The 26,244-nt window shown below is 41.5% G+C and overlaps 1 protein-coding gene across 1 annotated transcript in view; it reads right to left on the reverse strand.

The window, feature by feature from the left end:
- TNRC6B (trinucleotide repeat containing adaptor 6B) overlaps nt 1-23,672 on the reverse strand; it is a 247,397-nt gene extending 223,725 nt beyond the window's left edge. The window contains exons 1-2 of the mRNA XM_090272393.1: nt 23,278-23,672; nt 22,984-23,067 (exon numbers count right to left, since the gene is read on the reverse strand). Coding sequence (XP_090128519.1) covers nt 22,984-23,067; nt 23,278-23,349 — 156 coding nt within the window. The 5' untranslated portion in view covers nt 23,350-23,672. The remainder of the gene's footprint in view (nt 1-22,983; nt 23,068-23,277) is intronic.
- Between the last annotated feature and the right edge of the window lie 2,572 nt (nt 23,673-26,244).

Raw genomic sequence — 26,244 nt, forward strand, 5'->3', positions numbered from 1 at the left:
GGTTTATACACCCATGCAACCACCATCACCAAGGCACAGAACACTTCTACTGCTCCCAAACTTCCCTGTGCGTCACTCTAGCCACCACCCTTACTCACAGCCAGCCCCACACAGCAACGGGGTTGCCTTCCGTCACTACAGACCTGTCTTTTCTAGTTTCATATAAATGGAATCATACAGTATGCACGGTTTTGTTTCTACTGATTTCTTTCACTCGGCATGTTTTTTCAATTCAGCCATGTTGCTATGTGTATCGGTGGCCAATTCCTTCTACTGCCCGAGCACTGTATGTGTAAGACCAGAGATAAACTGAAATAAAAAGAAAAACTAGGCCACGAGGTAAACAGAAGCTGGGTTCTATGAGAAGCCACTGGGAAAAATAAAAGTCTGATTAGTACTGAAAGGAAGGGCATATGAAGAACTTTCATGGGGAGAACAAACAGCCTTGTTCTGGGTTATTCCGGGAGGCGAGACCAAAACTAACGGTTGCACAGAGAGGCAGGCAAGGTGTTTCAATGTCAGGAGCATGGCTGACAAGGATGCTGTGGAAAAGGCTCCAGCTCCAGCAAGAAGCTGGATTTGAGACCTTTAGTGTTTCTTCCAGCCCTGAGGCCTATGATTCTATAATTCTCACGAGTGAGAAACAAACTCTGCCACTTCTAACCACTAATATCTTAACACAGATTTACCCAGTTAGTTATTCTGTCAGCCCTAGAGATGATATACTGTATAGCTTCAGATGTTATGGGGCTGGGTGGGGTGGGGGGTGCAGAGGGAGAAAGTTTTTTACAGCAGACAGATCTAAGTCTAAGTAAGCCTCTATTAGACAATTTCTGTGTGTCCAAGACTTCACTTCTCTATGCCAGCTTCTTCATCTGAAAACTGAAATGATGATGGATATGCCCACCCCAAACCAAAAGGTGGATGATCTTGCTGTTGGCAGGACTCTGAGGGAATAATACAGAGAACATATGAATCCTGATAGGTAAGGGGACCTAGGAAGATCTAAGATACTAAGGGCACGGTGCAGAGCAGGGGTGGTAAGCTCTGACCCACAGGCCAAATCCTGCCATGGCCTGTTTTTCTATGGCCCACTAGATGGGGATGGTTTTTACATTTTTTAAAGACTATAAAGAAAACAAAGAAGAATCTTGAACTCACAAATATGGACTCTAGAAAGCCTAAAATATTTAGTATCTGGAATTTTATTTTACAGAAAACGTTTGCCAACCCCTGGTTTAGAGCCAACAGGACTCGATGTGGCTGCTGAGGAGTTGCATGGCTTTAAAGACACAAATTTAAAGACTGCCCATCTGGTGAAAGGAGGAAGAATTCCTTAAATGTCTCTGGGCCTTGGGTTTCTTATTTGAAAATTGAAGGTAGTTCCTTATCTGAAAATTGAAGATAGAAACAGTACCTCTCAACTACTATTTCAGGTCATGATGAAGCAACTAGTACCAGACTTACCTTTGCATTATAAACAACTAGAAAAAGGGGCAAAATATATGAACAACTATTTCAGGCCTGGAAGAACAGTTGGCACTGTGATCTCAGAACCAAGGAGGTGCATGCTATGAAGGCTCTGGCGCTCTGCCTGGAGGCATTTTCCTGACTGGGACACTGGGAGAAAGGATGTAAGTGGAGCCCAATGGGCTAACTAAACAGGGTAAAGTGACACAGCTCAGCGTTTGGGAAGGCTGAGGTGGCTAAAATTTGCAGGGCAGAGTACCAGAGAAGAAGGAGCTACACATATAGAAATAGCTTCAAAAATCTGTATGGGCATCTCCTTGAATCTTCAGCTGAATACCAATCTATAGGGTGAAATACCAATTTATAGGGTGAAATTCTACAAGCCTGGATAGAGACAAACTATTAGAGAAAATATATAATAATTATGGAGATTAAAACTGAACAATTCCAGGGGTGGAGGGAATAATGGTGGAAAGAAGGGACGGGACTAGACAAAGAACACGTATGAATGACCCACGGACATGGACGACAGTGTGGGGACTGACTGTGGAACCGGGGGTGGGATGGGTAGAGGAGGGCAAAGGGGGAAAAACTGGGACAACTGTAATAGAATAACAATAAAAATGATTTAATTAAAAAAAAAAAAACTGATCAATTCCCACAGTTGATACCCAGCTGGGAAACGTGTGAGTTCCAATAAGCCAGAATGGAGAGACTTCAATGAATAGTACTCCAGGCATTTGACAGAGACCCTAGAAGGGTCAGTCCTTAATAGAGGACTAAATTCAGAAGCCTAGAATAAAGGCAACTCTAGATCCATTCTAAGAGTTTAAAAACTAGCCTAGAAAAAATCAGTCTGATCCACAAGTGAACTATTTGCCAAAACAAAACTCAACTGTCTTTAAAGACAACAAAATCAAGATACCTTGTGATGTAACATTTATAATATACAGCATCTAATAAAAAATTACTACCTGGCTGCTGTGGCTCAGTGGATTGAGCGTTGGCCTGCGAGCCAGGTGTCGCTGGTTCAATTCCCAGTCAGGGCACATGATTCAGTTGCACATCAGGTCCCCAGTTGGGGGCGTGAGTGAGAGGCAACCACAGAGTGAAAAAAAAAAAAAAAAAATTACTAGACATGCTGAGAGGTAGGAAAATGTGACCCATAACTGGGAAGAAAAGAAAAAATCAGTGAACAGAAACAGACTCAGAAATAACAAAAATGATGGAATCAGCAGATAAGAGTTTTAAAACAATGATAAATATGTTCTGGAATTTAAAGAAAAGCATCAACAAAATGAGATAAGAAATAGAAGATATGAAAATAAGCAAATACGACTTCTAAAGATGAAAAATACAATTAACTGAAATAAAATGTTCACTGGCTAACCCTAACAGCATAATAGACATAAAAGCACAACAGACACAACAGGAAAGAAGATCTATTGACTAAAAAAATGAGCAAAGCCTCAGTGACCAGTAGAACAATATCAACTAGTTTACCAAACGTGTAATTTGAGACCTAAAGGGGGAACAGAGAAAAAATATTTTAAAAAATAATGGTTCAAACATTCCCCAATCTGTTGAAATTTCTCAAACCCACAGCTGTAAGAACCCCAAAACCACCCCAGGGCATAGTGTCATCATCAAATTGCTGAAAACTAGCAAGAGAAAATCTTATAAAGCAGCCAGAAAAAAAGGGCACACTATACACAGGTGAATAAAGAATGATATCTGACTTCCCATTAAAAATAATACAAGATGTCTTTCAAAGGGCTGAAAGATAGAAACAGTCCATCGAAAATTTGACAGCCAGCAAAAATAGCCTTCAAAACTGGAGGTGAAATAAAAACATTCTTCAACAAACAAAAGGTGAGAGAATTCATTGCCAGCACAGGTTTTCTACAAGAAATGTTAGAGCTTTTCAGGCTAAAGAAACATGATACAGATGGGAACTCAGATCTCAAAAAAGGAAAGAAGGGCACTGGAAGTGGCAAATATGTGGGTAAACATAAAAGTCTTATCTTTTTCAGATTTTTAAATTTCACTAAAAGCAAAAATTGTAACAATGAATTGTGGAATTTATAATGTAGAAGTAAAAGGTATAACAACAATAGCCTGAAGATATAAATGAAAGTATACTTTATAAAGTTTTTACACTGAAACGTGGTACATTATTTTAAAGCTGACAGTATGAAAGATGCATAGTTTAAAGCCTAGAGCAACTACAATAAAAGTAAAACAAAGACTTATAGCTAATAGGCAAACAGAAGAAATGGAATAGTAAGAAAGTAATAAAAAAGGAACCAGAAGAGAGAAAAGAATAGACAGAAAACAGATGGAATAAATAGAATACAAAGAGCAAAATGACAGACTTAACGCCAACCAACCATGCTGAAAATGACATAGATGTAAATGGTCTTAAACTTCAATTAAAAAGCAAAGATGGTAAGATTAAATTTAAAAACTAAACAGATGACCCAACTATCTGCTATCTGAAAGAAACTCACTAAAAAAAAAAAAAAAAAAAGAAGACAACAGACTTGGTTAAAAGTTAAAGGAATGAAAAAGCTATACCATGCAAACAGTAATCATAAGAAAGCTGGGGCAAACATATTAATATCACACAATGTAGACTTCGGGACAAGGAATATTACCAGAGATAAAAGGAGGCATTTTATAATTATAAAGGTTTGATTCATCAAGAAGACATAATCCTAATTGTGTATATACCTAATTACAGAGGTTCAAAAATACATTAAGTAAAAATATACATAACTGGAATGATGAATAAACAAAGTCACAATTATGGTTGAAAATTTCAACACTCCTCTCAGGAACTGATATAATAAGTAGAAAGAAAACCAGTAAGGATACATAAGACTTGAAAACAACATTTCCAACTTGATTTAATTAACACAAATAGCACACTACACCCAAGGACAGTAGAACACTCATTCTTTTTAGGTACACTTAGAACATTCACTAAAGAAGACCATAAAAAGTCTCAACAGAATTCAAAGAATTAAAGTCATATGTGTTCTGTGACCACAACAGAATTTTAAATCAGAAATTAGGAACAAAAAGACATCTGGAAAATCCAGAAATATTTGGAAATGAAGAAAAACAAATTGGTATGTGACACGTGAGTAAAAGAAAATATCATGAAACAAATTAGAAAATATTTTGAAACTGATATATAAAAATGTGTAAGATATAACCATGGGATACAGCTAAATACTGCTTAGAGGGAAATTTATAGCATTAAATGCTTCCATTAGGAAACAAGGAAGATTTGAAATCAATTACCCAATTTTCCATTCCTAAGAAGCTAGAAAAAGAAGAGTCAATTAAATCTGAAGCAAGTAATATGAAGTAATAAAGATAAACCAGTAAAAGAGAGAAAAATCTATAAAATTTGAAGCTGGTTCTTTGAAAATATCAATAAAATTGGCAAAACTTGTAGCTAGAGTAAAGAATAAAAGAAAGAAAATGCCAATACCAGAAATTCAGAAAGGGAGACCACTACAAATGCTACAAGCATTAAAATAATAATAATAAAATGTTATGAACAGCTTTGTGGCAATACACCAGATCACTTTGATGAAATAGGCAAATTCTCTGAAAGGCCAAGTTAACAAAACTAACATGAGACAAAATAGAAACTCTGATTAGCTTAATGATGCACATAAAATTTTAACTCTGCATTAGCTACAAAGTATACTCTTAATATATGGTAATTGCTTTTTTGAAGTTCATAATAACAAATATTTCACTCTCTTTAAATGTACTGGTTTCATATACCCTAAAAACAGAGTTTCTCCATATCTATATCTATTATTTACTCTTAAATTATTAGGTGGATTTACTACTTCTATCATAGAGGACAATTTTTTAAATTTATGTTTATTTTTTGAGAGAGGGGGTGAGAAGGAGAAAGAGAGGGAGAGAAACATCGATATGAGAGAGAAATATCAATTGGCTGCCTCTCATAGGTGCCCCAGTGGGAGACCAAACCCACAACCCAGGAATGTGCCCTGACGGGGAATCGAGCCCGTGACCTTTGGGTTTGCGGAATGGTGCCCAACCAACTGAGCCACTCTGGCAAGGGCCAAGTATATTACTCTATAAATTCTACCTAAATGCCTAAAATAATCAGCTCTATTTTAAAATTTGACATTTTTATTCTTTAACCTAACTGCTTTTTTACTACTTGACACGTTTTTCTTTACCTGACTTTATAACAAACTTTTATTTATTAGTCTTATGTAATTCCCACTTTTTTCCACTACATTAATGTTATAGTCAAGTTTCCCTTCGTCATTTTTTCTTTTTGTTAATGGCTAGAGGCTCTTTGTTATATTATACAACAGACCTTCATTCCCAGCCTCTCTAAAATCCCCCTGGAAGTGAAGAGGCCACTACATTGCTCTACCCCACCAGCCAAAGCTTTGCCATGAGGTCCCTGGAACTCTCTAGTCCAGCCCCCACAATTCCCAGTCATGTCAGAGAAACTCCTGTCCAGTGTAGACTGCTGAATCCCAACCAAAGCTCCAGGACAAGAGGGCAAAGAAAAACAGAGAGTCCCTGACCTTCACTTAACAAAAAGCAGTCAGTACACACTCTGAAAAAACAAGGAGTCTGAGTCTCTAAGCTGGAAAACAGGCAACCTGGAACACCAATGACCATTCATTTCTGTTATCCCACATGTAGGGCACTAGTTACGACGACTGGGGGGAAAAGACACTGTGCAGGGCTGGAGGGGTGGGAAATGCCACGTAGGCATTTGGACCAAATAATTTGAGACTAAATGACCTTAAGTTGAATACATTTCACCTAACACTGATTAGGCATGCCCTCATTTAAAAGGGTACATCTAACAGCCTCACTATGACTTTGGAAAAGTGGTTGTCATTTTTTTCCCTAGCAATCTTGAGATGGTTCTAGCTCTCCGCTATGAAGCCAGTTCTTCACATACTCAATTACTGTTTCTTGGGTCTGCTGCATGGGCAACAGCAGACCCTCCATATCACCCTGCCCAGGCTCTGTAGCTTCAGCTTCACTGGAGAGGACACTCCAGCATCATCGCAAGATGTCGATTTAACACAGGAGGAGACAGATACCGTGTCACTCCCGAGTTGGACTGCACAGCCATTCTCGGCGGTGCAGATAGACTCTTAAGAAGCTACACCATCGTCTCTCGAGACGGACGGCTGCCGACAATTACTGTTTCTTGAATTAAACAATAAAACAATCTGGATTCCATATAGACAAGAATTTACATTTTCCCCAGAAGGGCATTCATGCTTAGATGTATGGCGTTCTTACATCATCCTGGGTTTAAGAACATAAGCAATTCCCATAATGCTCCCGGGCCATCACTGGGGCCACAGCCGCACGCCACCGCCTGCACACTTGCCTTGAGAACCACCGACTTCGTGACTGAGCCAACATTCCGCTTCTTTAGAAGTGCGTGCTCCTTAAAAGGAAGTGCACGCTGTTAAATACTGTGTGTGATTTTTGAAATTATTTTGCTAAATAAATCAGTAAGTCATTGTATTTCTACTTCTGTGTGTGGATAGTATTCAAGACACATAATTTGTAACAATATTTGAAAAATGTTTAACATCTCAAAACTACGCAGTTTGAACAAACAGCTTTAGAAATAAAATTCATACGTACCAGCTACAACAGAAAAGGTCATCTCCAATGCCTCACATACAATGAACACTACATCAGTCCAAGTGGGATTATAGTGCTTAACCAGAATTTCCTAAACCCTCTCCTGTAATGTCTGAACTGAAAGAAAAAAAAATTAGCCAAAAGGAGTCGAATGGAAGAGCTGGCAAACAAGTGGTCAAAAGCTGGTTGGGTAAGGGGAGCCACAGGACAGGAGAAAGCTTCCACTTTTTATTATATTTATGCTTCTGAACAATTAGGATATTTGTTTTACCATAAGCATCTATTCTTTTTAGAAAGGTTTATTTTTTAAGCTACCACATAAGCAGATAACAGGAAGGGCCAGTCCAGAGAAATGCATGGTGCTCCTTGAGAAACCTCACTGCGTGAGACAGGGTATATACTACACGCAGTGCTGCACACTTTAAATCTCTTTTCCTTGTTACTTCTTACCACAAAGCACTGCTGAAGGGAGAATGGAGAAAGCAACTATGAGATTAACATAAAGCCAGCGACCTGAGAAGTGTCACGTGACAGTGACAGCTGCCTAAAGTATCAAGCTTTGTGAAGAGGTGTCCTAATTTCTATTAACTGGCCTGTAGAGAACAGATTTAATCTCATATCCTGTAGAAGAAAAAAAGGAAAGCAGGTTTCATTTTCTGAAGGCAACAAAAGCACGCAAACATTAGAGATAAGAAAGTAAATACAGGTCCGTAATCCCTGAGCCACAACTCCCAAATCCACCAACTTCGGAAAACCAAAAGTTTTCTGTAAATCATTTTGTGGCAAAAGTTGATCTGAACTTAACTGGCAGCACGATCTGACCTGAACTGACATGAGGCTATTTATAGTCCACCTACTGAAGTAAGAACAGTCATAGCTTTGGCGGCTGAAACATAAACGTATTTGAGGATGAAGTGCTGCTCCTGATTCTGCAGGGACATTATGTAATATATGTTAAATGCACCCTACTAGCTTTCCATTAAGAAATGAAGAACCTAAACGGGTTTTTATTAAAATGGTCCTGTTGAGTGACCTCCATTGAAATATAGGGTTTTTTTCCAAAAAACAACTCAATAAATTAATTTGAACTAATTTTTTTTCAAAATTTATCCCTATTAAAAATATTCTACTTTGAATAGCTGTAAATCTACAACTGTGTTGTTAGGTTATTTTATACAATTTCAATATTATTTTAAGTCAACCTCTCTCTGAAAGCAACATTACAAATGACCTTTGGCAAGGCAGTGGTATCTGAATGGGATAAAGATAGTAAAGTTAAAAAAGTACACCTCTGTCAATATGCTTTGATTTTTCTTTAAAAAAGGGGGGTGGGCATGAGATTTTCTCAATGTATTAAAGAGGAACATAGATTTAAAAACTTAACATGCACCAATTTAAGTCATTAAAATAATCAAATTAAAAAAGGAGCCATAGAATCCAAGTAGTTATCAAGAAATAGAACACAAAATAAAAGTCAAGAAATAGAACATGTACAAGTAAGGAAAATTATATATTTTAGCCCAGTGATGTAGCAATTCTATGATAACGTATGACTAAATGACAAGTGATAACAAAGCCTGCAAAACTCAAAGGTCTTTATTACAGAAAGAAAATTGTAAAGCCAGATTAAATCAAGAACAAAGATGTGAGACTACTAAGAACCTATAATTAATTACAATGAAGAGTAATTTAGAAGATTTCTCATGAAAAATAGGGACAGAATGAACATTTTAATAAACACAAATACAGTACTGTATTTTAAGTCCGTGTATTTACATAAAATAAAATTGGCTAATTTTTATTATTTTTTACTATACACCAATCCTGCCCCCCTCCCCCACTCACACACAACTAACAAACGCTAGAAACAATGCAACCAGACAGGAACCTCATTTCACAACTGAAAGCAGTGAAACCCTCTTTTAAATAAATGTGTGGGTAGAGAAGAACCCCAAATTATTTATCTAAGGAAAGCGCAAAGGAACTAAAAACTAAAAAGTAACTCAAAACACTCCTTAAAGCAACATTCGTAGCAAAATTGGTTGTTGCTACTACATCCTGGAAACAAAGGCTAATGCTATTTTTACAAGTATTATTTACTAAATTATGGTTTTAAATATCCAAGAAGAATATGGGGCACCAGAAATAGTATATATAAAAATACCACTGATAATATGGAATCCTAAATTAATTAAAAACAAAAACTTTAAATTTCAGAGTAAATTTGGAGTTAAAATAAAAATTTTCCACTATACTCTTCGTTTCACGTAAAAAAGAATTGGAAGAAAAGAAGATAGAAAATGCAGGAAACAACAAGGACCGTGAATCTTTGTGCTGACTCTTTCCAGGCAGTGCTGAGGCACAGGCATCTCTCGTGACAACTGACACAAACGCCGCAAGACCAGGGGCAAGAGAAAGTCCCAACCCAAGACGCGGAAAAGTGAGCCGGGATGCCCCGTGCCGACACTCAGATCGGTCCCCACAGCATGCACACACTCTGTGCGCAGGGAGGGAATCAGGGGCACCGTGCTTTAAGGCTGGCCATGGGCAACTTCCCCTGGGGCCCAGAGCTGTACGCGCAGAACAAGGACTATGTCCTTGTATCTAGGATGCATCCAACAGCGCACTGGTCCGCACCAAGGCCCTAGGAAAGAACTGCCTCGTGCTCATGGACATACTGACAGCGGGATGAGTTCCACCACGCACTGCCCCTGGGCTGCAAGACGGGGACCAAGCTGACTTTCAAGGAGAAAGAGATTTTAAACAAAAAACCATTCCAAGAAAATGCAGAAGAAATATAATGAGAGGAAAAAGAACGCCACCATCAGCAGTCTTCAGAGGAGCAGTGCCAGCAGGGCAAGCTGCGTGCGCACATCGTTTCCAGACCAGGCCACGGTGGCGACCCGGCAGGTGGCTGTGTGCTACAGGGCAAGGAGCTGGAGTTCTGAGGAAAGTCAAGGCCTGGAAAGGCAAATAAATTCTCCTCCCCCCATCTTAGCTTGAAGAAGAAAGAAGGCAGAAGAAGAAGACAACAGAAAGGTACTAAGGTACAAGAACATCAAGGATAAGGAGCAAGCACCGAGGACGACACAAAAGTGAAAGAGCATCCAAACTCCCTCCTACAAGATTTATTATAAAAGAACTATAGAGCTATGAATCCAATTAACTAAAAACATAAAATTAAAGAAAATCAAAGTTGAAAGCTAAAATTCTAAGAATTTAATCCATTAAAAATATTTTTTTTAAGTCCTTGTTTCCTAATGGGATGTGAGAGTAGGACTAACGGGACATCCAGGTGCTAAGAAACAAAGACTGTGGGTAAAGTATTTGATCGCCACCCCAAAAAAGTTATAAGGATTAAGATTGCATATAATGTGGTATATATATCCCAATCTACTAGGTCCTAAGGATAGCCCTTGGTTAGTTAAACAGATCCAGGTTCGAGGCATCTCTCTTTGAACTAGGCCATTCCTATGATTCCTACAGCGTAAGCCAGATAGACACGTACTCATGTTACTGGCATTCAACATCTTATATGAGTAACTCTTAATTTAAATCATGATGGTACTAATAATGCTGTATAGGTATCAAAAACCAATTTTACATCCTTCATATCATGTAGTGTATTTTTACAGAGTGATCTTAGTTTTCTTACACAGAAATCAGTTGTCTATCATGATTGAAGGAGCTTCCACAGTTAAGAGTGCAGTGTAGTGGGGAAATATACAAAAGTATCCAGACATCAGCTGGAGAGAGAGTATTGCATAAAAACAGTTTAAGAAAGCTTACTAAGAAGCAGTTAAGTGCAAGGTGTAAGTATACGGATACTAAATATATAGCAGTAAATACATAGAAACATTCAAATAAAAGTTATTTTTTAGATACACACCCCTAAAAAGTTTTATACTTTCCTTAATTAGGTTGCCATCACTGAAAATATATTCAACTCCTATTTTGCTTCCAAACTTGTTTACAAATCAAATCACACAAGGAAATGTGCCTCATAACTTTGAAGACTCATTTTGGAACCCAAACAGTATTACTCAGACAAATCACTTAACCAGACCTGAAAAATGATTCTTGGTTGCCCTCCAAAATCAAATCCACCCTGAAAGAATGAAGATTTTCCTCTACGGAAATTCCAAATATTCAATAATATCTCATACTCTGGAAGCAACTCCTAAATAATTCCTTAGATGTTTTAAGAAAAGGCAGGACTTCTACTTACAGAAAAGATGGAGTAACAGGGATCAGATGTACCCTGCACCTGAAACAATTAAAAATATGGACAAAATATATTTTCAAAACATTGGACACCAGGCAAGGAAGGACAGTGATCCCTGAGAGATGGTCAACAAACAAGGTGAGCCACAGAGCCGCCCAAGCTTGCTGCCTAAGTAGCTTCCAGGCCACAGAACAGACTGGGGGAACCCAGGTGGAACTCAGAGACCTCCCTTAGCTGAGAAGATGGGGCTGCGATTCGGGGAAGGCCAAGGCAGCTCGAGTTCGCAGTGTACAGGACTGGAGAAGAAAGAGCTGCCCAGAGAAAGAGATCTGCAGGGGAGCCCTTGGGTATTCAGCTGAGTACTCGCTGGGTAACAAAGAAAAACACAGTTAACATCATAATAGTACAATGTTTTCCCCCTAAGTCTGAGGGAAAAGTAAGGATGCCCATTCATACCACTTCCATTCAACATAGTACTCAAGGTCCTAGCCAGTTAACAGAGCAACAATTAGACCGCAAAGGTAAGAAAGGAAAATGGTCTTTCTCTGGAAATGATATAATTGTGTATGTAAAAAAAAAAAAAAAAACCTACAAAACCGTCACTAGAATGGAGGAAATTAGCAAAATTCGTTTTTTAGTTTATTAGAGTCACAATTATACCAATAAAAACGAACTGTACTCAATTGAAGAAGTCTCCAATAAAGAAAGGCTTCCAAGAAGAAAAACTTCAGAGAAGGCGTTTTGAGAGTGAGAAAGAAAATGGTTTGGAAGCCAGACACAGAATACTTTATGTAACACATAGTCCTTCTAAAGCATGGGAGGGGGCCACGAGGAGGATGGAGAAAAGATTGTATGGAAGGCAAAGATTCAGAACAAAAGAAGGGGAGCTGATAGGCGGAAACAACACAGGAATGTGGCTCGGACACAGGTGCTTGAAATTCACAGAATAAGAAAGCACAGACTGATAAATAAGGGAAAAGAAAACAGGACGCAGGAAATGTTTTCTGGGGAGAAACTGGGAACAGGACAACTAACTGACAGGAAGCTATTTTAATAACCCAGAGCCTGAGGATGACTTAGAATCAGGAAGGCAGCATGGAAACAAAAATGAGAGGTTCTTGGGACAACTGTAATAAACAACAATAAAAAAATAAATTAAAAAAACTTTTTAAAAAAATATGAGGTTCAAAGTCCAAAGCCACAGAGAAAAGAGTTGAAGGACTTGGCAATGTTTCAAGAGTCTGCGTTTCAGGATTTCAAGATTCAGGTGTTGGGAGGATGGGCTACGAACCAGAGACCCCAAAAGAGTCAACAACTAACTCTTTCAGGGAGGTGAGGCAGAGGTCCCTCTGAGCCTCATTACCTTTCTGAAAAGCACCGTGAATGGTAAAGCCAAGATCTAAAACTCAGGAGGTTAAAGGAAAACAAGAGAAAAGGAGAGTATTTACACATGTGTGTTTACACATTTGTAAGTACAGTAAATAAAAGTGTAGAGAGTATTCACTTCGAAAGCAAACACAGGGCATCAGTGCCGAGCCCCAGCTCTGGCAGGTTCAGGAAGCGTAGCCTGGCGTCACGGAGTGCTGAGGCCGCCAGCTCATAAGCTGTGTGGGGCGCACAGGGCCCCCCTTTTAAAGTTTTCAAACCAGCCCTTACTGGCTTGAAATGTGATGTCTTTTGCATTTTCATTCTCTCTCTCTCTCTCTTTTTTCCCGTTACTACAAAGAATCTTTTCACGAATTCTCTTGCTGTTTTAAAAACAATCTATTTGACTCGCTGGGACAACGTTTAGGCCATATTTTGGACTGTGGGGGCATAAATAAATCTCCTCTCTTTATACCAAGTCATAGACCCACCTGCATGGTTTAAGTGGAAATCAGTAATTAGTGCACCCTTTAGGGAATAAAGAACCAAACTGCAAATAAAAACATCACAAATTTTAAACACTTTGGTATAATTAAGAATATAAAACTCTTACAGTGAAAAGGAGGCTGAGTAGTTGATTTAAAAATCTGTTGTCCATGGTACATCTAGGCGGAGAGTCTATATTTAGAAGTCTCGTAGAAATATACATCTAGATAAAATATCTCCTCATAAAAAGGAAATTACTGAACATGACACACCATCAGCAAGAGTTTCACAGGCGGGAAAACTTACAGCTCCTTGGAGGGCCCCAGTTTCATGCTTTACTTTGAATTTTCTTCCTCCATTTCAGGACCGGCAGATGCTCAAGACACTGGTCTCGATATACTGACCTGGGCCTAAGTTAGGAAGCCTGGGCCACTTCTACTTTTTGAAGTTCTCAGTATGTTCTTAAAATAAAGACATGCCAAAACAGCATTATAAAAATTGTGGTATATTTTAAATGCATACATTTAATCAATTAAAACACTTTTGGGAAAAGAATACAACGTAACTCTACTGCCGACAAAATACAGGATTCATAAACATGTTCATTTGTCATAAACCACAGATGGTATGATCTGGTAGCTAAAGTAATTTTTAAAAAATATTTTTAAAGTTATAATCAATACCTTCTTTCAGTCCCGTAAATTTCTCTTAGACCTTACACTTACTATGTCAAACCATTCTGCTGGGGTCACAGAAAAAACAAAGTAGTATAAACTTGTTTTGAGCTCAAGGCATCCAAGAGAGAACCCCTGACACCTCCCTCTTTTCTAGTTGAGCAACTTAAGGAACTTCTAAAAACTTTCACTCCACCTATGTCCTGGGGAGGAATTTGGTGGCCTTGCCCCATCTTACCTGCTACCTTCTCTATTCAAGAAGCTTTGTCTTTCTCTCCTGGGTCCTTCTTATACACCTTTAAACAGATTTTTTTATCTTACTTAAGATACTGCCTTCTCAACCCTGCCCTGCTTCTATGTTCTCCAAACGTCCTGAAATGAACTATACACTGCAATCACTCTCCCTACTAGCCATTATCTCCTTAGCTCCTAATAATCTAGGTCAATAAATGAACATGCAGAATTTGTAGCAATCGACATCACAATAGGTCAATTAGCATCTTCAGAGTGTGATCAGCACTACCAGAGCTTAATCACCTCTTACTGTGAAAAACATCAAGCTCCTAATGTGCAAAGCTGGGAATCACTGGTTAGCCATCAAGTTCAGACATTCCACAACTGTACTTAAAAACAACCTAGTGATGCCTTGGCTGGTGTGGCTCGTGGACTGAGTGCTGGCCTGTGAACCAAAAGGTCATCGGTTCAATTGCACTGGTTCGATTTCCAGTCAGGTTCCCAGTTGAGGGCTTGCGAGGAGCAACCAATCAATGTGTCTCTTGCACATAAATGTTTCTCTCCCTCCCTCCCCCTTTCTCTCTAAAAATAAATAAATATATTTTTTTCCCAAACGAACTTAGTGACAACAGAATGGAAGGTGAGAAGAGGTGGGGTGGGGTGGGGAAAAGGAGACACTAAGAGTAACAGCCAAGAAGGAGAGATGGGAGGGGACATGAAAGCAAAAAGGCATTGAACTAAAGAGTAAAATGAAGGAAAATGAGCTAATTTCCATTCAATGAACCTTCCTCTCTTCAATTCTGGTTAAGAATCAAATTAAACTAATGCTAGTTCAGTGAACCCCTTGGAGAGTCATTAAACATTACTGTGAAGATATTTAAGCAGTAGAAATCGTCTTTCCCAGTACATGTACCCAGAGACCCTTCTGGGCAATCCTTTCTGATTTCATCCCTTTTACTGGTTCAGCACCTGGCCCTTGTGAGACAGATCGGCACGTACCTCAGGTGATCAAAAGGTCACTGCATTTACTCTCAGCTCCTACAGATAAGCTTAAATGAGTCACCACTTTCTAAAACTCCACCTGAAATCATTTGCGTGGTTGTAAGTACTATGTATACTCAAACGAGCATAGTAACTAGAAGTGACAAGCATCATTCCGGTTTGAGTATCTTCTTTGAGTAGTACTTTATAATGCCTTTATGAATTCAAATATATGGCATCACACCATTATTTCTAAGGTCATTTCCAGTTCTAAAATGCAATATAACCCAGGAGTCTGAGTGTGACATGTCACAGCCTCAGTCAGCTGGTGGCTGCGGAACCCAACACCAGCTTTATAAAGTAGCCCACTGTGCTGGTGATCACTCTCCATATACTGTCCTGAACATGCCCGTTGGTGCACAGGCTGTCCCCTTTGCCTGAAATGTCCTTTTCCCTCAGGACTTTAATGGAAGTGTCACCTACCCTGGAAAGGCTTTCTTGACCTCAGTTGTGTAGATGACTTTCTTTTTCACCCCTGTACTGCCTATTACAGCCCTTATTACACCAAATGGCACTCATCTGGGTCCGTGTATGCCTCACCCACTTACTGGGCACTCCTTGGGAGCAAAGATCTCTTTGCATCCTATCCTTGCAGTCTTAGCTCCTAACACAACATTTAGCACATGGTATTCCGCGAATATTCAATGAAATCGTAGTCATGTGAGTCCTAGCACAGGAAAAGAGTTTAAAAGAAATAACCATCTTGATCATTTCTGCTCATAAGGATTAAAAGGATACTCATTAAAGTCTACAATGACTAAAGAAAATTTTCAAATTAAATATTTTAATTACAATATTCTTTCTGTAATCTTAAAATGTTTACCTATTGCAAGTATAAACTAAAGAAAAATATAACCCGGAGACATGTATTTAATTTATTTAAACCATTAGAATGACTAAGGACTTTTTAAAATTCTATTTTTAGTTTTCTCTCCTAACTTCAACTGAAAAACATTTACTGAGGACCTACTATGTGTATCTTACAGTGCTAAATACTGGTGATACAAACATGAACAAAACAGACAAGGCAGTTTTATTCATGTAGCTATGTTCCAGCAGGGAAACAATATACAAATATTTAATTACAATTGTTTAAGTGCTCTGAGTGCTTAAAAGGAGCACATCTTCTGGTTTGGGCTGGTGGTGATTAGAAAATCACTAAAGAAGTGTCAGATAAACTGAGCTCTGAGGACTGAGGAGGCGTTAACTAAGGTTACAGGCCACGGGAATAGCAAGTGCAAGGAAGAGGCCTCGAGTGGAAGGAACGAACATGCATCTCCAGAGCCAGGAGAGGGTGGCCAGAGCACAGGCAGCAAAGAGGAGAGCGGCAGGACGGGAGGCAGAGTCCTCACTGGCCCCTCAGTGACTGAGACAGACCGGGTAGTTACTCTCATGAAGTTTATATTCCAGAGAGGGGATAGCAGGGTTTTGAGGATTCATTAACTCTTTAAAAGTAGGGAAAAATATGACCAGATTTATACTTGCTTTTTAACTAAATGTTTTATATTTGAGGTATAACATATATAGAACAGATATGTAGTTTTAAAAGATTACTCTTGCTGCAATTTCAACAAATCGGAGGCAGAGAATTCCCTACTTACAAAAGAAAAGAAAAAACAGTTTCTGCAGAGCTAAGTAATTTATTTGAGATGGTTTAGTCAAACATTTAAGTGCTTACAACACGGCAAGCACAGTGCATCGTGAGCCTGGGGATGCAGAGATGAATGCAACACGGTCTTGCTCTTCAGAAACTCACAATCTAGTAAAAGAGACGGACCTGAAACATGGTGTAGTGTAGCCCATACCAGTAGTGAGTAAAGTATTAGGGTGCAGAAAGGAATTAAATCTCCCTAGGAATAATTAATCGTTTCATCTCAGTGTTAAAGAGGCATTATTTTCATACTATTAGAGTAGCTGAATTTTCAGTCATTCCTGTGCTTAGAACATAGTAGGCACGCAAGCAAACATCTGTCATACAGACCAATCCAGGACTTTTAGCCCCTAGCTCAGTGCCTTTCCGGAAAGCAACTGTGCCCCTCGCTCTGGAAGAGCAGGCGTTAATACCAAGGAGCTCTTCTTTTGAAGCTGCTTTCAGAGCTGGTTTACAAACTACACACGCACACCCCAAAAGTCTCATTAAATGAAAACCAAACCTCATTTTTGACCCAGCCTGAAAATCCATAATGATACCCAAATATAGTTACTTTTAAAAATAATTTATTTGTTTGTTTGTTTATACATTTATTTTTAGAGAGAGGGGAAAGGAGAAAGAGAGGGAGAGAAACATCACTGTGTGGTTGCCTCTCACTCGCAGCCCCAACTGGGGACCTAACGTGTAACCCCAGGCCTGTGCCCTGACTGGTAATGGAACCAGCGACACTTGGCTCGCAAGCCGACGCTCAATCCACTGAGCCACAGCAGCCAGGGCTCAAATATAGTTATTTTTAAAAGCAAATCTTCATTCAGAAATGTTCCTATGAAGACAAATCAAGAAAAGATGCCATATATGCCTTCATAATTCGAGCTTCCTGTCCTCAAAGGACTTATATCTTAGTTTCTAATTGGACAGATAAAACATAGCAGATTAAAAGAATAAAACAAAATGCAAGGTAGCATTTGTTTATTTATTTTAAATGCTTATAACTTGCCTACTATAAGCTAGGTCAGGAGCTGCCTCAGGCATGCACACCTGAGTAAGACAGAAGTCTGCCTTCAAGGAGCTCAGTCTCCCGGGGGGAAGCTGGTAATACACACTCAGCACCATCAGAGCTGTGATTCAGCAGGCACACGCGGGAGAGCGTGGAGGCTGTGTACAGACGCCATCGGTTCTATTTCACAGGCACCTGTTCCTATTGACCAGTGCCCATGCCTTATCAGTTGTTAAATATTTTAATGTTACCCCTGATTATAAAACAAACTAGTAAATATAAGCAATTGGCATATGAAAAAAAATGACACAAAAATTAATATTAAAAGGGTTCAGAGGCAATGTTGAGAACTGAAGTTTAGGGGTGCTCTTGGAATCCCTTGGGTTTTTCAGCAAGGAAGGTAAGCATATTTGGAAAAGGAGCTGGTTCTAGGCAAGGGGAATAGAGTTATCAAAGGCCAGTGGCGAGAAATACCCCGGTATAGCCCTTCAACTATGTTGAAGATATGGTTTACAAGTGTGCTGCCCAACATGGCAGCCATTAGCCACATGTGGCTACTTAGAACCTGACATGCGGTTAGTCTGAATTGAAATGTATTAAGTGAAAAAATACATCCCAGATTTCAAAGACTTAACATGAAAAAAAATGTCAAGCATCAATTTTTTTTTTTTTTTTTTACTGCTTACATGTCTACATAATATTTTGGACATATTGAAGTAAATAAAATGTTATGAAAATCAATTTTATCCTTTCTACACTTTTTAATGTCACTGCTAGAAAAGTTAAAATTATCTATGTGCCTTACATTTGTGGTTTGCATTCTATTTCTTCTGGAGAGTTCTATTCCAGAGAGCTTTAAATTACAAGCTAGAGTTTAAACTCTAGGTGATGAAACACCACTGAAGGAAACAAACAAAACACTACTTCAGGAAGGTTAGTGTGGGGGCAATCTGTAGGGTCAAAACACTAGAGGCAGCAGTCAATGTCAAAAAGCAGTAAATGTCAAAGGGTAAGCAGGCTCAGCTGGAAGGTGTGCACTGCCTTCAGAAGTCCACACTGGGTAGAGACAGGCAGAAGAAATCAAGAGCAGGGTGAGGTGAGGGAAGGCAAACAGCTGCAAATGCTGACCCCAGTCTGGATAACCAAGGTGCACTGCTCAGCAGACTTGGCACACTCAGCCAACAGTGTAGGTAAGATCTAGTCTGGCTCACCGGTAAGGTCTCCCAGGCAGAGGCACGATTCAGAGGGAGAATAGAATCAGGATCCTCTTCAGCAATTTCCAATCTATCTCTATGTGGCCAGACCTCCAACAGAGGGATCAAGTCCTACAGAAGGTAGGATACAACAAGGCTCCCAGAAACAAAATAGCAATAAATTATAAAATCAAAAGCCCAGACTCATAACACAGCCAACAAATATTTACTGGGAGTATGTTGTATGCCTGAGTCTTGGCTAGGCTCTGGAGACATGGGAAATGAAACAGACATGGTCCTGAATCATGAAGTGTGGTGAGAGCTATGAAAAAAGAACAGGAGCTCTGAGAGATCTGAACGAGGGTGGGTGGAGGGGCTGGGACAAAGTCATAAAGGAAAGCCTCTCTGAGGAAGTGACAATTTAATCTGAACCCTGAAGTCAGGTGGGTGAAGACAAGGGGGAAGGAAGGGAAGAGCAGCCCAAGCTAAGGAGAGTGGTAGGTACAAGAACCTTGAGGCTGGAAAAGGCCTGGGTAACTCAAGGAACTGAAAGACCGCTTAGAGTTGGACGGTCAGAAAGGAGGGTGAATCATAAAAGAGATGAGAAGGCTGGAGAGACAGGTGGAGGCCAGATCTTGCAGAGCCTCATAAGGTGAAAAATAAAATCCCAAATGACCTGAGTGCACTGGGAAGCCATAAGGGGTGCTGACCAGGGAAGTGGTCAGATCCTGCTGGGGTTCTAAGTGCTCCAACTACCTATGCTCCACTCAGCTTAACGAACCCCAGGCAGCTTAGCAGCAAAGGGGCAGAAGCCAGTATTTGTCTGAGTAGCAGGATATTAGATCTGGAATAACAGAGCTCATGATAAGGCCCTCCAAGTATTCCAGGGTTGGAAGTTTGGGAGGATAGCATCCCTGAAAATTACAGAAAGATTTGTAAATTACAGAAAGAGCTGGTTTGGGAGGCAGAGTTAGGCATAACTTTAAACACAGTGAGTATAGAGGAGTGAAGAATTTCAGCAGGTAAGGATGGATGTTGTTTGGATTATGGAAGAGAGGTCGGGCATGCATATGCAGGTTAGTAGATAGAAAGGTGATAGATATTGTAAGTAGCAAAAGTAAATAACATTTTCATATAACAGAAAAAGAGAAAAACAAAATAAGGACAACAAAAGCAGCCCTAGCCTGATCATCTGTGTTATCCCTGGAACACAAGAAGAAAAGTGTATCAAAAATAGACATGAGTCTATACATATGTTAACATTCACAGAACTATATACGCACAAAAAATCAATGCTACTATATGCCATTTTAAAATTTTAGAAATTTTAAAGGGGTCATCAAAAGGACTGACTGCTAACGGGAACAGAAAAAGATGCTCTAGGAAATTTAACTAGTAGGTAATTGGCAACCTTGGGAAAAGCGTCAGTGAGTAGTGAGGTTGGAAGTCAGGCTGCAAAGACTCAGGAATGACTGGGCAGTAAAAGGAAGCAGTCATTATAGCCTTCTCTTTTAGCACCTGGGGGAAAGAAAGACCAGAATGGAACAGAAGCCCAAACAGATAAGCAGAACTGGGAGATTCAGCAAACTGGCAGAGCCAAACTTCCAAGACCGAATGAGTTGTTCCATTTAAGTATTCTTCTAGAATATGCATTTTGTACATGAGCTATTCACTTTGTTACTGCCCCATTAAACTAAAACTGCTAACGGGAACCTGAAGTCATTACATGTGTAACTCTGCTCCTCAGTCAGCTAACATTTGCTATGTCCCTACTACATGCCAAGCACTGTGCTAGAGATAAAAGTTTCTGGTCCCTGGAAGAACACACAGGACTGATTAATCACAACAGCAAGGTAGTGGAACAGAGGTCTGTCTGCACAAAGGGCTCTGAAAGCCTTGACCTCTAAATTAAACGTATTCTATTTATCTTTACAAAAATTAAACAGGGTGAAAATAAAAACAAAGCATAGATGTACTTTAGTACAAATGTTCTTAATTTTTAAAAGCTAAGGATGAATTTAACACTAAGTTCTTAAATTAGGTACGGGCAACCTAATCATCAGAGGCATTTCCCACTACTATTCCTCTCTCCTTTTCGGCGCCCTTCCCGTATTTTTCCCTCTGGATAACTTAAGGGGCAAAATGGAACAAGCATGGGCTCTGAAACCAAACAGACTTGAAACCAAATCTAATGCCCCTGAACTTCCTAGCTGTGTGGCTCGTGGAGGCTCCTTTTCTTGTCCATAAAACAGTAGTGATACCTACCCCGCAGGCTTGGGTTTAGGTGATGATTAGGAAAAACACATGGGAAGCATGCAATAAAGGTGTTCCTACCATCTGAACAAATGATATTTTTCTAATATTAAACATTCTTAAGTGCTTCCTTTCGAAAGAGGAAAAGAATTATTTTGTCTCAAGTGCATGACATTTATCTGCTACCTTAGAAAAGCAGCCTGGGAATTTCTTCTCCTGAAGTCCTACCATAAATGATTCTGCTCAAATCCTGTGTGGGACGAGCACTTACAAACGGTCAAGAACTAAGAAAATGTAAGGGCGTCCCCAGTAGGGCAAGCCAGTCTGATCTGTGTTCTCACCACTCGCCTTAGTGAAGAAGCAGACTACATTCACATCCCTCCCACTACCTACCTACAGCAACACTACACACTAGGTAAGGGCACGACAGCGTGATAAAAAGTTCTGCTTTGTAAGAGGCATTTCCATAACTCCATCAAAAGAATAAGTATAATTTCAAAGCCAAGATTACAGACGCTTCTCCAAATCAACAGGAAACCATCACCCTACTGCGATTCCCCACGATGAAGGAAACAGTCGCCACCGCTAATGCTAAGATGTACACCTTCTTTCTGTATGTTTACCTGCTGGGGGAGGGGCGCCGCTAATGACGTTTTAATCACTGACTAGGGAGAAACATCTCTGGCAAACGTTGAATTTTGCTTATATCGTAATACACATACAAACTTGAAACTCGCCTTATGCCTTGCTCAACCTCTAGCGCGGATGCTAACATGCAATAAAACAGCCAAAACATACATGAGAAAGCGAAGAGTCTTCAAAGACCCAGACTGGTCCCCAGTGCCCAAAGAACCGAGGATGGACTGGTCCTTGCCGCGCCTCACAAGCGGCTCCCGTTACGGGGTGTCTACAGCCACCCGGGGGTATACTTAGCCCACTGTGGGCTGGCCAATAACCCCGCTAGTCTGAAGCTAAAGGGCGCTGGACCAGAGGAAGGCAGAAAACACTCCTCGGTTTGCTTCGTCCACTGGGCCAACGCTATCCCCCTTGTTTCCTCGTGGAAAGTCGGAACCGCCTGTCGAAGATGGCCACACACGCAGGGCTCTGGGATGAGGGGTGCAGGGGTGGGACTCCCGGCCCGGGTTAAGCAGGAGAACACATTCGCTCCGACACGCAGGTCCCGAACACAGGCAGGGACTGGGCGGCTCCGAGGCCTAACACCTCCCTCGGACACGAGCCTCCGAGGCGACGGGGACCCTCCCCTGCCCACAGGCCCCCTCGGCGACGGGAAGCGAACCCGACTCTGCCAGCCCCCCGGAAGCCCTCCCTAGCTCACACCTGCCGGCGCGTGACGCCCAAAGCCGCGCGCGCCCGCCCGTCCCGGCCCTGCCATTCCGGGCGCCCCTTCGCCGCGGGCGGCAGGTCGCCCGCGTTCCTCCCCGCCCCGGGGTCAAACCCACCACACGTCCGCCCCCACGGAGCACGCGCTCAACGCCCCTGCCCCCGCGGGGCCCCGCGCGCGCTCACGCCCCTCCCGGCCCTCTCCCCGCCGCACTCGCTCACTCGCGAGGACTAGCACAGTCCGCCTCAGCTTGACAGGCCGGCCCGCGCCGCGCGCTCCCGCGAGCGTCCTCGCCCACCCAGCCACCCACTTCTGACTCGCGGTGTGCGGGGGAGGGGAAGAGCGGCAGTGGCGGTCGGTCCACACTCACCGCCGAGCCGTGCCGGTTCCGAGTGCGCGGCGTTCCGCTGTGAGGCGATGCGCTGCGTTGCGCGCGGTCCCCGCTTCTCCGCAGGTTGTGGAGGCGACGTAGTAGCGGGACTGAGGGGAGCGGGGGTCAGTCCCGCCCGCTTCACCTCCCAGAAACACGGGGACCCCAGAAACTAAAAACAAAATAAACAAACTTTCCCCTCCGCCTCCCTCCCCCCAAACCACAACACAAACACTCGGGGGCCCGCCCACAGCTTCACACTATTGGCTGCAGGGAGGATACCTCCGGCTGTTACTGGCTAGCTTTTGTGCTCCTCAACCTCATGCTCCGCCCCTCTAGGTCCTCGCCGCGGCCTTCGCCCCTCATTGGTCAAGCGCTTCCCGTTTGACGAGCTAGGATTGGCTGAGCTGCCTGCGCCAATCATTCGGGGACACACCCCCTCAGCATCCCAGAGGCCGCTTCCTTGGTCGCGGACGCGGAGAGGCGAAGGGGAAATTAGAGCATGATGGCCGCCGAGCTCACTTGGCGCAACCATCGTCTTTTTTCTTTTCTTTTTTTTTTTTTAGCTCATTAGTGACTAGCCTTCGTGCCGTATCCCCTAAGTTCCTCTCTCCATCCAGTACTTCCTAATAACGGAATGTATACGTGCCGGCTTCTTGATTAATCGCCTCCGAAGTGCTGTGTGTGGTCTGGTTATGCGTCATTGGGCGTTCTGGATGTCACTCCCTAGTCAAATCTTCAAACTATTGGCGAACAACAAGAAAGCCCGTTCAACAACAAGGGTCAATGCCATTGGTTTGACTCCACTGAGTTTTTTTCGTGGTACCTTATTGGGCAGACAAGGCTCGTCGGTCAGGTCCGGATTCGCTGTGCTACAGTTAATTGTTGTCTAGGTAGTGTGGATGACCCCGGTCCTGTGCCCTGTAGTTGGCGACTGTTCCGTGCCCACTGTGTGCCACATACTGCGCGGATTCCTTTACAGGGATCATCTGGTTAAACCTGTGAGTTTGACATTCTCTAAATTTTACAGATAGGAAACGAAGGGGCCAGACAAGTTGGGAAACTTGCCCAAGGTCACCCAGATAGAAAGTAGTTGGTGGACCCGGCATTTGGTCCTAGATCTGTCTGATTCCAGAGCCTTCTCTCGTAGTCCAGAGTCATACCTGTCATCCAACCCAACATCTTAAAAATGGTTTCATTCAAAACCCAAGTTCCTTAATCAGTTTCTACAAGTGACATTGTTGGGAACTAAAGCTATGAAGAGGTTGTCATTGCCTCCACCCCTTCCTCCTCTCCAGGACCCCTTCCACCCCACCCTAAAATAAAGTCTTGGTGCTTCCTGACCAGAAGCCCATCTATCTGTACGTTCATGTTCTCAGCTTTATAAATGGACATTTCTTCCATCTTTGGGTGCTAAGCCCACCTCCTCAACCCCCACTCCATCTTTAGAGAGTCCTCAAGAGCTGGAAGCAAGGAGAAAGAGTCTAAAATGGGAGAAAGAATAAATTGCTTTACAAATAAATAATTGAATGCATGCAAAGGAACTGCCCTTCAGCTATTGGAAAGCTTCCAGAGTCACCCCTGATGCCATGCAAGACGTTTGTTCCTGGCTCTTGGCCATTAGATTCTTTCTCTGTGGTAGTTTACGGAGAAGTGAATCCAACATTCCAGCCAGAGGAGGGCAGGATGCTTAGGACCCACTGCCAGAGAGCCAGACTCAGCCTCTGGGACTGAAATGATCTCCAGGAGTACAGTGTTGGACTCTAGCCGGCATTCCTCCGTCCGGAGTAATTAACATTTTACCATCCCAAATCCCCATCCTCTGTAGCTTCAATGGGATCAACACCCCTGTTTCACTTCCTGATTCAAGCTGTTGTGTAACCTCACTGGCACTGCTTTAATAATAAAACCACCACTGTAACAAATAATGCTCGACACTTAGAGCCTTTCAGCAGAGAAAGACAAGGCATTTCACAAACATTAATTAAGATTAAATGGCAGGTATTCCTAAAACAACTGACAGCAGAAAGTCATGAGTCAAATTCTAATAAAGGCCCTAAAATCCTGAATCCTTATAATCACATACACGTACCCCATACTGGCATTCCAATATTGGATTTTGAGCTAGGAAACACAATGAATGAGAAATGTTCAGGGTGCAAAACCTCCATTATCTTTACAGTTGGTTGTTTGTACCTCCATTTTAACCCTTAAACTAGTACTTGGTTCTCTAGTTAATTGTTGGACACAGCCATCTCCCCCAACTCAGCTGTAAATTCCTTGAAAATGAATGGTTTCTTTTTCATTTTTGTATCCCTTAAATTGCTCTGATATTTGAAATTCCCCAAATAATAATTATTCAGTAAATGAAACATTGCAGGAAGAAAAAAGTGATAGAACTGAAGCTGTCCTACCTCAGGCACATCGTGAGAAGCCAAGGTTCTTTGGAAAAGACAAAAATGGTGGGAAAAGTAGAAGGCAGCAGGAAAAGAGGAAGACCAAATATGAGCTGGATTGACTCCTCCAAGAAGCCATAGGAGCTGAGCAGGACTGTGGAGAACAGGATATGGTGAACATCCATCACTTGTTAATAGGGTTGCCAAAAGTTGGAGCTGACTCGGTGGCATGTAAGGCATGTAAATCACACAAATGTTTATTCAGCCTCTTGGCACTTTCCTAGGGTACAAAGGCTACACAGATGAATAAAACACTTCTGCCTTTAGGGATCTCAGTCTAGTGGGGGTGATCAGCGGGTAAACAAGTAATCAGGTGGCTTGAAGCACATGGGAGGGACGCCAACTCAATCTTGGTTGGATAGGGATGACTTCGCAGAAGTGACATCTACAAGGATGAATTCATCTAAAGGATGAATTGTGGTTAGCTAGGTAAGAGAATGAATGTATGTGGTGACTGGTGACTTGCCATGTGTGCTCTCTGAGGGCAGGAAGCAGGATAGGAATATCCAGGAGTGACCAAAGATTCTTCCTATAATCTCTGTCTTTGAGGGCCTTCAGCTATCTGTCTGCTGCACCTCGTTGTACTTCCCACCCTAGGAGAAAGTAGGAGTCTGGAAACTCTGTCCTGTTAGCCCATTTGAGAACAGGGAAATAATATTCAGATAAGATTGCTTTTTTTTCTGAACATGAAAGTAACATTGAGTAAAGATTTCAGACAATAAAGAAAGTTTTACAGTAGGAAATAAAAGCTCCCCCAGATCTTACTACTAGAGCCAACCACCATTAAGGAGAGTATCTTCCCAGA

The sequence above is a fragment of the Furipterus horrens genome, unplaced genomic scaffold (assembly GCF_987537825.1).
Source record: "Furipterus horrens unplaced genomic scaffold, mFurHor1.1.pri manual_scaffold_4, whole genome shotgun sequence".
Lineage (NCBI taxonomy): Eukaryota > Metazoa > Chordata > Mammalia > Chiroptera > Furipteridae > Furipterus > Furipterus horrens.